The sequence below is a fragment of the Lynx canadensis genome, chromosome D1 (genome assembly GCF_007474595.2).
Source record: "Lynx canadensis isolate LIC74 chromosome D1, mLynCan4.pri.v2, whole genome shotgun sequence".
NCBI classification, from domain to species: Eukaryota; Metazoa; Chordata; class Mammalia; order Carnivora; family Felidae; genus Lynx; species Lynx canadensis.
This window is the reverse complement of record NC_044312.2, coordinates 66187877-66201421: the sequence shown is the minus strand read 5'-3', so window position 1 is coordinate 66201421 and position 13545 is coordinate 66187877. Positions and strand designations below refer to the sequence as shown.

Sequence of the window (13545 nt, the reverse complement as noted above, 5' to 3'; positions counted from 1 at the left end):
TTCAAAATCATATTAAAACTTGTACTTCAAAGGGCATCAAGTAAAGTGATAACCCACAAAATGGCAGAAATACCTGCAAATCATTATAAAAACCATCTAGTATTTAGAATATACAAAGAACTCTTAATAATTCAACAATGAAAAGACAATCCAGTTAAAAGTAGGTGAAGAATTTGAAAATATCTCCAAAGAAGATAAACAATGGCCAATAAGTACATCAAAAAAGATTCTCAATGTTGTTAGTCATCAGGGAAATGGAAATCAAAACCACAATGAAATATCATTTGACACCAACTAGGATGGCTATAATAAAAAAGATTGCTAAGAATCAGTGAGGACATAGAAACTGGAACCCTCATACATGGCTGATAAAAATATAAAATGATACACCACTTCAGAAAACAGTCTGGCACTTTCTCAAAATATGACAGCAATTTGAATCCTAGGGATGTATTACCCAAGAGAAGTAAAAATATTACATGCACACAAAAACGTGTATATAAATGATCACAGCTTCAAATGGAAACAATACAAATGTCCATCCATTGATGAATGGATAAATACAATGTGGTATATCAATACAATGGAACATTATTTGGCAACAAAAAGGAATGAAGTACTGACACGGGCCACAATATGAACTTTGAAAATATTGTGCTAACTGAAAAAGCCCTACTCCTAATTGAGCACATTCCCTTTACATGAAATGTCCAAAATAGGTAAACCTGTACAGAAGACAAAAAGTAGATTAGGGGTAGCCTAGGGCTGAAAGCTCTGGAAAAAAATGGAATGTGACTGCTAACACTTTTGGGGATGATGGTTATACAACTCTGTGAATAAAACCCACTGAATTATACACTCTAATGGGTGGACATTATGGTATGTGAATTGTATCTCAATAAAACTGTTACTAAATCACTTGCACACAAAAGAAATACCTTGAGAAGTATTTCAGCTAAAGATCCAATCATATGCAGGGCTCCATCTTTTTTTCGAGGATCAGCATTCGGTTCTGTAAGAATCTGATAGCAAAATCCCATTGTCTTTTGCAGTACCTAGATTAAAAAAGAAAAGTAATAAGTGATTTCCAAACAATCCTTAACAAAAACAAAAAGACAAAATGACTTACATGGCTAGCATTAAAAGCTGAGCATACACCTGAACAAATTTTAAATATTAAAGCAAAAGTTACCTAAACAACCTACCTCTTTCCTCTTGCTACAAGCTGTGAACAAAAGTGTTTGGGCAGCGGTAGTAGGAGAAATGAAGTCTTCAAACACATCTAAAGAATAAATTTAAAATTAATACGAAACCCAGTAATTTCAATTTCTTCAACAAACATTTTCACAAAATTTACAAATGATGCTCTGTAAAAAACAGACCTTAAAAGGTGTCAGATGGGTATTCTGATAAGTTTATTCTAAATGCTAACTTTTAAGTCCCTTGAAGTTTGCTACAACAGTACCTTTGCAGAAATAAGCACTGCCTTTCAAATCGCTCTCATTTTGTATCTCCTTTATCTCCAAGATGAGGGTGGCGAACTATGACCCTGGACCAAATCCAGGTCATCAACTGTCTTTCTACTGCCCATAAGAATTGTTTTTCACATTCTTAAATGGTTGAAAATCAATAAAAATAAGATTCTGTGATATAAGTAAATAAAAAAGTTGTCTAAATCTACATGCAAGGTATGAAAATGAACCCAGATTCCTACATAATTTTGCAACAGCTTAATTTCATGTCTTTTCTGTACAAATTAAAATGTTAATCCATCAATTTCTCCTAGTGATTATTTTCTTTAATACAAAACACTACAAATGTGAGAATTTCCACAATATGGTCACAAAAAAATAATCTGCAAATACAAAAGATTTTGGTAGGAAGAAGAATACTCAACATGAGCCAAATTACAATTCCTTAGTTCCATGCAGAGACTCCATGTGATACAGCTTCCAATATGCATCTTCTCAATTCCCACACATATGATGACTGACATGAGATCCAAAAGTATAGTTTAGGCACTTAGTATAAAGGTGTAATCTTGAATTTGCAACAATTCTGGCATATGCCAGAAACACATCCACAAACTGTAACTCAGTAACACTACTATATTTGTGTCTGTTAAAAATGCAGATCATTGGGGTGCCTGGGTGGCTCAAGTGGTTAGTTGTCTGACTTTGCTTCAGGTCATGATCTCAGTTCTCACAGTTTGTGAATTTGAGCCCGGCGTCGGGCTCTGTGCTGACAGCGCAGAGCCTGGAGCCTGCTTTGGATTCTGTCTCCCTCTCTCTCAAAAATAAACAAACATAAAAAAAAAGGTGGGGGGGGGGCGCCTGGGTGGCTCAGTTGGTTGGGTGGCCAACTTCAGCTCAGGTCATGATCTCATGGTTCATGGGTTCAAGCCCTGCTTCGGGCTCTGTGCTGACAGCTCGGAGCCTGGAGCCTGCTTCAGAAGCTGTGACTTCCCCTCTCTCTCTGTCCCCTTCCCAGCTCATGCTCTGTCTCTCATAAAATAAATAAAGGTAGAAAGGTAGAAAGGTAGGAAGGAAGGAAGGAAGGAAGGAAGGAAGGAAGGAAGGAAGGAAGGAAGGAAGACAGACAATCATGCCATAACTAATGAAAAGACCCCAAAAAGTGGGGGTCTATAAAGATTTTTCAGTACCATACCAAAGATGAGGCCTTAAAACTCCCCTAGGTTTATTATACAAACGTAGTTACTGACATTTTATTTCAAAGAAAGTGAAAATTTACCAAACTTCATGCGTATATATTCATAAGGATCTTCTTGCCAAAGTTCCTCATCAGCATCTGTATAGCACATCAAGGGAAAAATAACATCTTGGATAATGCCCTGCGATTTAAAAGTTAAGAAAAGTAACCTTAAGTCAGTCTTCAAATTTAAACCCCGAATTTTGTTTAAGTGCTAAAGCAAAACCAACCCTATAATATGTATTTTAAGCTTAATATCAAACTTTAGTAATGATTCTCAGATCAACTATTACCCTTTGTGAAACAAGTAATTATAAAATAAGACTTATGTGTATATAGGTAGCAATTAATATTCTGAGAAAAATACAGTATGAACTTTTAGTCCATCAAATCCTGTAGTTGTAATAAAGCAAATACATTACTCATAGAAATAGTATATAAGCTAATTATCCCCAAAACTAATCTGGTGAAGCAGTCCTTTGCTTACTCCAAATTATATAATTAAAATGTTATAATCTTAAGCCAACCAAAAGAATTTAAAGGCAAGCTTTAAGATAATAGTTTTAAATTAAAATTTTAAAAAATTCTGAATATTAAAAAAGTACCTTTTAAAAGTTTATGTCAAGGTATGGTCTCATTCCTACTATACTCTCAAAACAATTAAAAGAACTAGACTAACATAAGTCAACAAAATATGCATTTTTCAACATTTATGATAATTAATGTTATTTCCATTATATTTTCCAGAAAAACATTTCAGATAGAAAATTATTACTTGTATATGAGGCTTCAGATTCTTCCAGGTGAGGGCATGTGAAACTCCTTGATTAATATAATTTAATGTCTGCTGTAAAACTCGAGGAGCCATATATTGCTTCTCCTTGTACTGATATAATACCTTTAATAAAACCTTTGAAAAAAATTTTTGAGCAAAAACCAAAAGTTAAATAGAAATTTTAACCACTTCTAAGCCAGCCAAAACACCTGACACACATATCTTAATACCCAAATCCACATTATAAAATAACCATATTTTAAAAAGAATTTTTAAAATTATGTATTAGAGAACCATATTTAATCCCAAGGTATTCCTATAAACAAACTGAAATAATACTATTTCAAAGGACCAGTTTCCAATTAAGTATAGTAAGAGAAAATCATAGGTTACTTACTGAACACATCACAATCTTTTGTGACAGCCCAACATTATTAGTTACCTCCCTGAAAAACCTTGCCCAAACCATGTCTGCCATGAGTTCTAATTCTAATTGATATTGTCAAGATTTGGCCCACAGACCTCTAGTGGTCAATTGACCTATGAGGTCAAAACTATTTTCATAACAATGCTAAGACTTCATTTGCCCTTTTTACTGTGTGACATCTACATCGATGGTACAAAAGCAATGGTGGCAAAACTTCTGGTGCCTAACATGAATAAAGCAGTGGCAGGCACCAAAGTGTACAAGCAGCTGTCATACTCTTTATAGCCATATTAAATGCAGAAAAACCTCTCCTTAAGAACACTCTTAATGAATCAGAAATATAAATATTATTAAATGAGGAGTATATGTGTAGCACTTTTGCTACATACCAAAGTACAGGGGTTGGAAGAAAACATGAAATAAGTAATAGCTTTTCCCATCAAACACCACCATATACTTGAAAGAAAACCTGACAAATTGTGGTTATTTAGACTTGTGTAGGGGCGCCTGGGTGGCGCAGTCGGTTAAGCGTCCGACTTCAGCCAGGTCACGATCTCGCGGTCCCTGAGTTCGAGCCCCGCGTCAGGCTCTGGGCTGATGGCTCAGAGCCTGGAGCCTGTTTCCGATTCTGTGTCTCCCTCTCTCTCTGCCCCTCCCCCGTTCATGCTCTGTCTCTCTCTGTCCCAAAAATAAATAAACGTTGAAAAAAAAAAAAAAAAAATTTAGACTTGTGTATCTTTCCTCAAAAATGAATAAAAAGTGCCTTTTCCCTTCAAGGAAAATAACCAAAAATACATTCCTGGTGCTAAAATCTAAGCTTTCAAACAAAAATTAGAATTCTCAAAATCTTATACCTAAACACTTAGATCTATTTAATCAGCTTTCCAATATTTAAAGATATTTCTAATAACATCAGTGGTGATAATAGTTAATGTGATTTTTTATTTTTCTTTAATGTTTATTTATTTATTTTGAGAGAAACCGTGTCAGTGGGGGAGGGGCAGAATGAGGGGGAGAGAGAATCCCAAGCAGGCTCTGAGCTGTCAGTGCAGAGCCTGACAAGGGGCTCGATCTCAGGAACTGTTGAGATCGTGACCTGAGCGAAAATCAAGAGTCAGACGCCTAAGCAACTGGGCCATCCAAGAGTCCCTGTAATTGCTTTTTAATATGAATAATGCAATGTATTAACATTTGGAAAATCTTCATTAACTCAATTTTCCAAATGACTGTATGTTACAAAATCATGTATGGATAAAAGATCCATTTAAAGTGCAATATAGGGGTGGGAGGGAGAGGTGGGTGGGTGATGGGTATTGAAGAGGGCATCTTTTGGGATGAGCACTCGGTGTTGTATGGAAACCAATTTGACAATAAATTTCATATATTAAAAAATAAAGTGCAATATAGATCAACAGGTGTTAATGTAACAGAATACAAAATATTTGTTCTTACAAACATTATACTGCAATTAACCTTTAAGAAACTACCACTTGGGACACCTGGCTGGCTCAGTCTATAGAACATGTAACTCTTGATCTTGGACTCGTGAGTTCAAGCCCCAGGTTGGGTGTAGAGTTTACTTAAAAAGAGAGAGAGAGAGAGAGAGAGAAACTACCACTATCAAATTTTGATGTGGTTATCAAAGAATTTCCACAACTATGTGAAAGTCTATTAAAACATTCTTTCCAGGGTACCTGGGTGGCTCAGTTGGTTAAATTCTGACTCTGACTTCAGCTCAGGTCGTGATCTCATGGTTTTTAAATTCAAGCCCTGCACTGACAGTGCTGAGCCTGTTTAGGATTCATTCTCTCTCTCTCTCCCATGCTCATACTCTCTCTCAAAAATAAATACATAAACTTAAAAAAAAAAAAGCCTTTCCTTTTCCAACTTATCTCTGAGTCCATGCCACAGTTATTTATGTCCACCAAAACAAAAGACTGATTACATAGGTAGATGAGTATATAGCTGTCTTTTCTTAAGCCAGACATTAAAAATATTAGTAAAAATGTTTAACAATGCCATTTCTTTTTGCTAAAAACTTTTCATTTGGGGAACAGTTATTAAAAAAAAAACAAACATGTATTGTGTGTTAATATATAAGAAGTTTATTATTTTTAAATGAATTAACTCTTAAATTTTAATTTCTAATATGATAAATACCACTAGGTATAACTCACATAAATAGAAGTTTGTTGAGGTTCTCAAAAAGTTAAAGAGAATAGTAAACACCTAAGACCAAAAATGACAACTGCTACAGAGTTCATGCAGTTTTGGATACCAATGAACTATGAAAAGCAAGACAGAAATTAACCCAATAATGCCATGTTTCAACTTAGAAAAATTCTTAGACTTACCTGCTGGACACCAACTGCAAATGCCTTCAGAAATACTTCAGCAAATTCATTATACTCCTTGGAAACATTGCCAGGGCTTCCATATCTAAAAAAACATTATTAAAACACCCAGTTTCTTTCTTTCTTTTTTTTTTTTTTTTAATGTTTGAGAGGGAGGGAGAGAGAGCATGTGCGCATGCAGGGGTAGGCGGAAAAAGGGAGAGAATCCCAAGCAGGCTCCCTGCTGTCAGCATGGAGCCCAAAGCAGGGCTTGATCCCACCAAATGAGCTGAAATCAAGAGTCAGATGCTAAACTGACTGAGCCACCCAGGTGCCCCCACACTGTTTCTCTATATTGCTTTATATATCAACACTTATAAAACCAAGTGCTTGAAAAAATAAACTTAAATCCTCATATACTGAGAGAAACTTACCTTTCAAAAAGCCTTGCTAAGATATGTAAAGCCCACTTCTTACATTTCCACCATGGTAACTCAGGTCTATCATCTTCTTCAACTTGAAGTGTTTCCTTTAAAGAGATATTTATTTAAAAATAAATAAATAACGAGATAGATTTTTTTTAAATAAGTCTTTTTTTTTTTTTTTTTTTTTTTTAGTTTATTTATTTATTTTGAGAGAATGAGAGAGCGGCAGAGAGAGAATCCCAAGCAGGTTGCATGATGTCAGAACGGGCCTGGGGTGGGGCTCTAACTCACAAACCATAGTATCATGACTTGAGCTGAAATCAAGAGTCGGACGCTTAACTGACTGAGCCACCCATGTGCCCCTCAATTTCCAGTTTTCTTAAGTCAAATTTGGGTAAAGTTCTCTAAAAGGTAACATGAAATGTTTCTAAAGTAAGAACAGTGTTACTCATGGTTATTCAGTTGTAAATAGTCTAGAGATTGGAGGTAGTCTTAGAGACTATTTACTCAAGAAAAATGAAAATTTGTGATTATAAGATTTCTGTGAACACATTCATAGCAGCTTCATTTGTACTACTAAAATCCTGAAACCACCCAGATGTCCCTCAACTTGTGAATGAATACATAATTGTAGTATATCCACACAACAAAATATTACTTGGTAATAAAAAAGAACAAACTACTACAATACAACATGAATACATAAGAAACAAACTATTACCACACAACATGAATACATACCATAAATACATTATGCAAAAGAAGGTAAATACAAATAATTACTTTTATTAAGTTCTAGTACAGGCAAAACTAATCTATGGTGCCATAAATAAGAATGGTAATGGTAGGAATGACTAAAGCTAACTACCAGCAAATATTTTAGGTGATTACATGGATACATATAACTGCTAACTCACTGGGATATTTATTTATAGTATGTGCATATTTATAAATTATACCCAAAAAGTACAGAGTATATAAATGAAAATTTTAAAATTATATTTTGTGGGGCTCCTGGGTGGCTCAGTGGGTTGAGCAACTGACTCTTGGATTTCAGCTTAGGTCTTGATCCCAGGGTTGTGGGATCAAGCGCCATGTCGGGCTCCACGCTCAGTGTGGAGCCTGCTTAAGATTCATTCTCTTTCTCTCTCCCCCTCTCATGCTTTCTAAAATCAAAATGAAAAATTAAATAAAAAGTAAAAATTATAGGGGTGCCTGGGTGGCTCAAGGGGTTAAGCATCTAACTCATTTAGGCTCAGATTATGATCTCATGGTTTGTGAGACTGAGCCCTGCTTCAGGCTCTGCACTGATAGCGTGAAGCCTGCTTGGGATTCTCTCTCCCTCAATCTCTCTGCCCATGCTCTCTCTCTCTCAAAATAAATAAACAAAATTATATGTTGTACCTATTAAATGTGTACAGTTTCCTGCAGAGTGGGAGAAATGTCCTATTTATTTCTTCTACATGGTTTTTTTTTTCTTTAAGATAAAAATTTAAGCGATAAACCACAGAACACGAGGTTGGTCTCACTTATGCCACTAATAAAATTATTTTGGATAAATTACATAACCCTTCTAGGTCTCTATTTAAAAATTTTTTTTTTCAACGTTTATTTATTTTTGGGACAGAGAGAGACAGAGCATGAACGGGGGAGGGGCAGAGAGAGAGGCAGACACAGAATCGGAAACAGGCTCCAGGCTCTGAGCCATCAGCCCAGAGCCTGACGCGGGGCTCGAACTCACGGAGCGCGAGATCGTGACCTGGCTGAAGTCGGACGCTTAACCGACTGCGCCACCCAGGCGCCCCTAGGTCTCTATTTAAAATAAATCCAGAGGGGCGCCTGGGTGGCTCAGTCGGTTAAGTGTGCTACTTCGGCTCAGGTCATGATCTCACAGTTGAGTTCAAGCCCCGCATCGGGCTCAGTGCTGACAGCTCAGAGCCTGGAGTCTGCTTCGGATTCTGTCTCTCTCTCTCTCTCTCTCTGCCCCTCTTCCGTTCATGCGTGCGCTCTCTCTCTCTCAAAAATAAACATTAAAAAAAATTTTTAAAAATAAATTCAGAGGGATTTTTTGAGGATTAAATAAGGTATGTAAGAACACTAAAAACATTTTATGTATTTGGGACTTATGAATTCCCCTACCTCTCTAGAGAACTAGATTATAAAGAAATATAGCTGTTATTTTTAAAATTGTGATTAAATTAAAAACACAGCTGGACAATTCTTTCTGTACTAAAAATCACTGAATCGTATACTTTGAAAAGGTGAATTTTACGGCCTGTGGGCTTTATCTCTATAAAGTTGTTATTTAAAAAAACAAGTAATGTAACTAACTTACAAAGTTTTACTAATTTGCCAAATTCTTCCCCTGGTTCATAAGTGTCTGGTAAATTAATAGGTTAAAATCTAACAATGAGTGTCTTTTAAAATTATACATAGTTTATATAACATTGTATTAACTTAACATGTATAACACAATGATTTGATATATGCATATATTGTGAAATGATTACCATCGTAAATTTAAGAAGGTAGTCAAAAAATATAAACTGTCAATTATAAGATAAAGAAGTTCTAGATATGTAATGTTCCGCATACTGACTATAGTTAACAATACTGTACTGTATACTTGAAGGTTGCTAAGAGAGTAGATCTTTAAAATTCTTATCATAAGAAAAGAATTTTGTAACTATGTGAGGTGATGAAGAGTGTGCGACTCTTGATCTTAAAGTCATGAGTCTGACCCCCACCTCTGGGTGTAGAGTTTAGTTAAATAAAATAAAACCTAAATAAGATTTTTAATATTAATAAATACTGAAAAGAAACAGAAGAATAAAGATAAAGAGATATATATACGTACCTGAATAATAATACATGAACTAACCCTTTATAATTTTTTACTTAGTATATGCACATATGTAAACAAAGTGGTCTCTCCATCTAGAATAATTTGTATTATGAATTATATAAACTCTTAAAAAATTTACAGGAAAGATCAGTTAAAATTTTCAAAAGATACTTAAGTATTTTAGTAATGTTAAGAACACAAGGAGACTTACTTACATTAGGTACATCTCTGTTCACAACAGTCTTTAAAATTTCTATCCATTCTGTCAGGTTCTGTTGGTTTATCAGTTCCAGTGGTAGTGTATACTGAATGAAAATCAAGAATCAATTATTTAAAAATCCTTACAAAAGAAAATCTGACTTCCTTTAATTCTTCACAAAACCTACAAAAAGTATTTCATTTAATTTTTTAGTACCCAACCAAATTTCTCATTCAGCTGATCTGGTCAGTTATCTACAGTGGAGAGTTGTGGCAATGACAGTAGGCATCCTTGTCATCCAAATTACTGGGAGTATGTTTTATTTTCACCACCGGAGTGACATTATGGACTTCTAGTGAATGTCTTTTATCAAGTGAAGAAAATCTCTATTCCAGGACTCTTAAGAGTTGTTTTAAGTAGGAATGCTTATTAAGTTTGATCAAATGCTTTCTCTGATATTCTTAAACATGATTACAGGTCTTTTTTTTTTTCATGTAATATGAGTTAATCACAAAAACTGATCTGTTGATCCACTCTGTTCCTTGGATAAATCCTCTTAATGGGCTCATAAAATCAATATCCTATTTAGAATTTTAGGGTATCTATTTTCACAAGTGAGACAGGGCTATATTTTGATACCAGGGTATGCTGGTGTCAAAAAAATTAGTTGGGGAGGTAACTATTTTGTCCTATGCCCTAAAACAATTTATAAAAATAACAATCTAAAAAAGTTATAATCTTACCAACTAGAAAACAAACGAAAACAGTATAGATAGTATATATCCGAATCACTTCAAGTGCCCTTTGCTTAAGACTGGGAGATAAGAGATTGTCTAAATCTATTAAATCTACAGATTTAGCAAAGAAATGCAAAATCCAACCAAACAATAGAGTCAGTTACAATCTTTGGGGAAGTCACAGTTCTATTTAAATGATATATTTTAAAAGTTAAGCAAGGGCATGAATTGAACCAAAGGTCCTAGTAGATAAGATGAATCCTTCTTTGGCTACATGGCACAAAAAGAACCAGACTTTTAATACTGATCAAAAACGGTTTCATATAAATAATTACATCCCACTGAGAATATACATACAATCACTTTCTTAGTGGATATCTTTTATCGCAGACTTAGAATATGTAAAAATGATGAAGCCCATTATTGTGTGCCAGTCAAGTAAATCAAAAGTACTAGCATTTTTGTGTTAAGCTTAGGAATAGGTTTCGTAATTACTTGGACAATCTAGGTACATTTGGCATATCAGGTTCATGCTAGATATAAACTGTAATTTCAGTAATTGATTTTCAGACTTTGTGAATGCTTAAGGTGAAAGGCATAAAAATTTTTTACTGATTTTGTAAATAGTGTTAGATGGTTTAAGGGAGCTTAAGATTGACCAGTTAAGGGGCGCCTGGGTGGCGCAGTCGGTTAAACGTCCGACTTCAGCCAGGTCACGATCTCGCGGTCCGTGAGTTCGAGCCCCGCGTCGGGCTCTGGGCTGATGGCTCAGAGCCTGGAGCCTGTTTCCGATTCTGTGTCTCCCTCTCTCTCTGCCCCTCCCCCATTCATGCTCTGTCTCTCTCTGTCCCAAAAATAAAATAAAACGTTGAAAAAAAAAAAATAAAATTTAAAAAAAAAAGATTGACCAGTTATAATTTAAGATTTATTGGAGTTGTTTGTGTATTTAGGGAAGTGTGCTTGGTAAGACTTTTAATGTACTTACAATTTTGGCGATTTATATTTGACTAGCAAGAGATCTACTTGATCCAGATTTTCACATGAAATTAAGACATGGAAATTCTTTATCTTTTAATGTAGCAAAGACAGACTTAATACATATAAAAACCGTTTTATAAAAATTACCTGAACAAGAGCATAGAAGATCTTGAAAATTTGTTTCTGGATAAGGACAGACTGATCAGACTGATCAGAAAGAAGCTGGATAAAACGGTCCTTTAGAACTGGCAGAAAATGCTGCATTGCTGCTACCAGTGGACTCCGTTCCTCTGGTTTCTTGTACCTTTGGGTAGGAATACAAACTAATTCTGTAAGAATTTATTTCACAATTTTATTTATATGTATGAGTTACAAAATTAAACTGCTTGTTTGTTCACATAAATATATAAACAAATACTTCCTAAGCAACTTTAGATTCCTAGAAAGAAAAAGAAAAACCAACTATGGAACCAAATCACAAGCAAAAGCAACTTAAGAAAACCCTGAAATAATAATAAAATATTTAAAATTTTCTGAACATTCATTATGAAGCCGATAATCTTCAAGGCCCCATTAGCATCCTTACTTCCATGGTTTGAGGAAACTGGGGCACAAAGAAGTATCCTTCCCTGTATACGCATCGAGGTATAAACCTCATCAGTCAAGATCAAAGGTCTGTCCTCTTAACCATGTCACTATGCAATCTCTATTTGTGAATACTGATACAAATGAGGAGCTACAATGACTTGACTTTTAAATATTAGCAGCTGACATAAAATCAATTGTATATTACCATCCTTGTTATTTACATACCAAGACCATTAAGGCAGAAATGGCATCTATAAGGCAGAAAATATTCTACTTCTAAAAGTACTATAAACAGGAAGGTCTTTTGTAACCTATCTGGCAACAAAACCTGACCTCAACAGGCTATTTATGACCTTCACTTATCCCATCTAGAGTGGATATTCACACATTTCATAGCAGATATAATAATGTGTTTGAAAAAAACAAGAATGTGTTTGACTACTGAGTGATGGTTCAATTTCAAAAGGAGTGTTTAACATGTATTATGTGAACCTTGCTACCTTTCTAAAATCCAAAAAATCTTGAATTTGGAATCACATTTGTTCAAGGATGTGGGTAAAGAATTGCTGACCTAAGTGAGAAATTTCCGCATAGAGATTTCTCGGCCTTTTAACAGTATTATTTAAAAAGGTCTGTTGGTTTTTTAAAAAATTAAACTATACTTCAACTTAAAAAAGTTGTCAAATATGCTTCAATGAAAAAAATTTTAAATAACTTAATGGATTAGAAATATCGTAAAGACACCCCAGCTTCATTAAGGAATAGGAAGAAAAGCTCTGCAAAATACAGACTAGTTGTTAAGTCATTATTCTAAAAGACACAATTTATCTTTTCAGATTAATCTAAACCACTTTAAATTGGTGTTCCCTACCAGACTCCAGTTTTATCTACTGGTAGCCTTCCTGAAGGAAGAAAATGTATTTAAGAATTGAATATTTGAGCACATTTTTAAAAGGTAAAGGTAAAAAAGCCAGATTCTTTTTCCCTACTGGATGAAATTAGAACCAAAGTAAATTGCTCACAATAAAAAAACACCAAGACAAATGTTCTCACTAATAACAACAGAGACTATTAAACAATAAACTGACATTATTTTAAGTACTATTTTAATGTGCTAAGAAATTACACGTAGCATACATTTTAAAACATTATCTGCACAGTTGAGTCAAAAAAACCACAACAGTTTATGAAAGGAAGCCATTTGCACTCTCCAATCTGATTATATAAACTACAGTAATTATAGAAAATATTTCCTTAAAAAACATATTTCCTTTTAACAATAAAGGTAGAACTATATTAGGTGCTTCTCTCCACTTATCCAACCCAGATGATCACTCACATTAAGAGGGTTTGACTACCCATTTCATATTACACATTCTTCTTTCCTACCTCCCTCTCAATATCAAGGAGAGGACTAGAAGTTAGATGGTATTAGTTGCTAATCTAAACTAACTGGTATGTGAAAATAATTATGATAGGAAACAAATCACTATCCCATAAGACCTGAAAAGTTCCTGAAAGCATGAAAA

At 34.6% G+C, this 13545-nt stretch overlaps 1 protein-coding gene across 1 annotated transcript in view; it reads right to left on the bottom strand.

Moving 5' to 3' along the window:
• The window catches only part of IPO7 (importin 7), a 47629-nt gene that overhangs the window by 16051 nt on the left and 18033 nt on the right, over positions 1-13545 (bottom strand). Inside the window, exons 5-12 of the mRNA XM_030331302.2 lie at positions 11576-11732; positions 9730-9819; positions 6679-6773; positions 6266-6350; positions 3485-3619; positions 2752-2851; positions 1206-1282; positions 939-1055 (exon numbers count right to left, since the gene is read on the bottom strand). Coding sequence (XP_030187162.1) covers positions 939-1055; positions 1206-1282; positions 2752-2851; positions 3485-3619; positions 6266-6350; positions 6679-6773; positions 9730-9819; positions 11576-11732 — 856 coding nt within the window. The remainder of the gene's footprint in view (positions 1-938; positions 1056-1205; positions 1283-2751; positions 2852-3484; positions 3620-6265; positions 6351-6678; positions 6774-9729; positions 9820-11575; positions 11733-13545) is intronic.